This window comes from Rattus rattus, chromosome 1 (assembly GCF_011064425.1).
Source record: "Rattus rattus isolate New Zealand chromosome 1, Rrattus_CSIRO_v1, whole genome shotgun sequence".
In the NCBI taxonomy this organism is placed as follows: domain Eukaryota; kingdom Metazoa; phylum Chordata; class Mammalia; order Rodentia; family Muridae; genus Rattus; species Rattus rattus.
In genome coordinates this window covers 99,146,723-99,149,438 of record NC_046154.1, presented here as the reverse complement: position 1 = coordinate 99,149,438, position 2,716 = coordinate 99,146,723, and the positions used below count along the sequence as shown (strand labels likewise).

General features: G+C 42.6%; 1 protein-coding gene across 1 annotated transcript; it reads left to right on the top strand.

Moving 5' to 3' along the window:
- Window positions 1-463: 463 nt before the first annotated feature.
- LOC116901864 (histone H3.3A-like) lies at window positions 464-1,462 on the top strand. The gene has a single exon (XM_032904065.1). The coding sequence runs from the start codon at window positions 545-547 to the stop codon at window positions 920-922; it is 378 nt and encodes a 125-aa protein (XP_032759956.1). The 5' UTR covers window positions 464-544; the 3' UTR covers window positions 923-1,462.
- Window positions 1,463-2,716: the final 1,254 nt, after the last annotated feature.

Sequence of the window (2,716 nt, the reverse complement as noted above, 5' to 3'; positions counted from 1 at the left end):
CGTTTGATAAAAAAGAAGACAAATATGACTATAAGGAAGTCAGGGACTCTTCATTGGAGAAAATGGGAATGATCCCAATACATTTTGGAAAACTTTAGACCTCCCTACCAACCTCAAGCTCAGAATGATAGGTTTAAAATCAAAAGGTTTGGGGAAGAAAGCCAAGGTACCCTAAGAAATGGGCTAGATTTTGTGGGTGGCTTCTCTACTCAGGTCTGACTCAGGTCTTTGCTTCCTGAACTTTAACACAAGTCTTCAGGGATGAGCTTCAGCTAGATCAACAGGTCACAAGAGTTGATAAGTCCCTCATGAGTGAGATTAGGTATCTTTACAGAGGGGTTTGATGAAGGCTGTTGGTTTCCTGGGTTTGTTCTTCTATCTCCGGTCATGTGATAGCAGAACCTTCTTTTCCACTTTCCTCAGCATCTAAGGTGAAGGAACAAGAAAACAAGTGAGGGCCGCCGCTCTCTAACGCCAGCGCCGCCTCTTGCTTGCTGAGCTCCAGCCCAAGGAGAAGGGGGGTAAGTAAGGAGGTGCTCATACCATGGCTCGTACAAAGCAGACTGCCCGCAAATCCACTGGTGGTAAAGCACCCAGGAAACAACTGGCTACAAAAGCCGCTCGCAAGAGTGCGCCCTCTACTGGAGGGGTGAAGAAACCTCATCGTTACAGGCCTGGTACTGTAGCACTCCGAGAAATCAGACGCTATCAGAAATCCACTGAACTTCTGATTCGCAAGCTCCTCTTTCAGCTTCTGGTGCGAGAAATTGCTCAGGACTTCAAAACAGACCTGCGCTTCCAGAGAGCAGCGATTGATGCTTTGCAGGAGGCAAGTGAGGCCTATCTGGTTGGCCTTTTTGAAGATACCAACCTGTGTGCTATCCATGCCAAATGTGTAACAATTATGCCAAAAGACATCTAGCTAGTACGACGCATACGTGGAGAACGTGCTTAAGAGTCCACTATGAGGGGAAATATTTCATTCTCAAAAAAAAAAAATTTTTTCCTCTTCTTCCCTGTTATCAGTAGTTCTGAATGTTAGATATTTTTTCCATGGGGGTCAAAGGTACCTAAGTATATGATTGCGAGTGGAAACATAGGGGACAGAATCAGGTATTGGCAGTTTCTCCACGTTCATTTGTGTGTGAATTTTTAATATAAATGCAAGATGTAAAGCATTAATGCAAGCAAAATGTTTCAGTGAACACATTTCAACAGTTCAACTTTATAACAATTATAAATAAACCTGTTAAAATTTTCTGGACAATGCCAGCATTTGGATTTTTTTAAAATAAGTAAATTTCTTATTGACAGCAACTAAATGGTGTTTGTAGCATTTTATCACACAGTAGACTCCATCCATTCACTATACTTTTCTAACGGAGTTGTCCTACATGCAAGTACATGTTTTTAATGTTGTCTGTCTTCTGTGCTGTTCCTGTAAGTTTGCTATTAAAATACATTAAACTATAAAAAAAAAAAGAAAAAGAAAACAAGTGAGGCTTACCATGAATTCAGTATGATGGGCAGTGTGTGGTTCAAGTGGGTTCAAATGCAGCTCAGGATCCTGCTTTGGGAAATACTGGCTGTGGACTTTCATGGTGCCCATATGGTCTTTACAGGCACGCACCTGTGAAAACATGGCTGCCTCCACCTAGATTTCAAAGCAGGCTTTCAGACCTTTCTGGTCCTGATAGAGAACTGCATGGGGAGTACAGCTGAGAGAAGGTCCTCACTACCACAATTCCCAGCAGAGTTGTGTGGATGAACTGTACGATGACCACTGAGAGTCCTCACCAAGGCCTCTTGTGAGGTAGACTTTTTCCCAAAACAACCAAGTTACAGACTAAAGGCATTCAAAAGAGCCTGGGAACAGTGCAGTCATGTGACTTCAATGCCTAAGAGCTACAACATGGTTTACACCTTCAAGCCATGGGGACAGAACTACCTGATGCCTTTGAGACCCAAACCCCCAGTCTAGTGTCTGGAAAGCAGGACTTGGAGCCAAGAGGGATTATGCTTAATCTTCTAGATTTAATGTTGTTTGCTTTGCTGGGTTCTGGACTTAAATGGGCCCATTCCTTGTTTATTCTCTTTCTTCCTTTTAAAATAGAAATGTCGGTTTTATGACTGTCCCATCCTTGTGTTTTCAAAGAACATAACTTGTTTGACTTCATAGGCTTAACGCTTTCAGGAAATTGCCCTTAGAAGACATTAAGCCTTGAATTTCACACATGTCTGATTGGGCTAAGTATCCGGAGTTAAACGTTAAGGTTGGTTTTGGACCGATAAGACTCGGGGCTATTGTGATGAGATGGCTGTATCCCCTGAGTGAGCATCTGAATGCTGCGGAGACAGAGGAGGCCTGCTGTGGTCTGAATGCAGTCCCTGCATATCAGGGATGAGCTTCTGCTAGATCAACAGGTCACAAGAGTTGATAAGTCCCTCGTGAGTGAGATTAGGTATCTTTACAGAGGGGTTTGATGAAGGCTGTTAATTCCTGGTTTTGTTCTTCTACCTCCTGCCATGTGATAGCAGGATCTTCTTTTCCACATTCCTCAGCAGTTAAGGTGAAAGGACAAGAAAACAAGTGAGGCTTACTGTGAATTCAATATGGTGAGCAAGCTTACTTGGAGAATATTAGGTTACAGAAGAATAAGAAAACATTATAAAGAAGCCTGTCTCAAAGACAAGAACGCTAAAACTAAACTTTTGA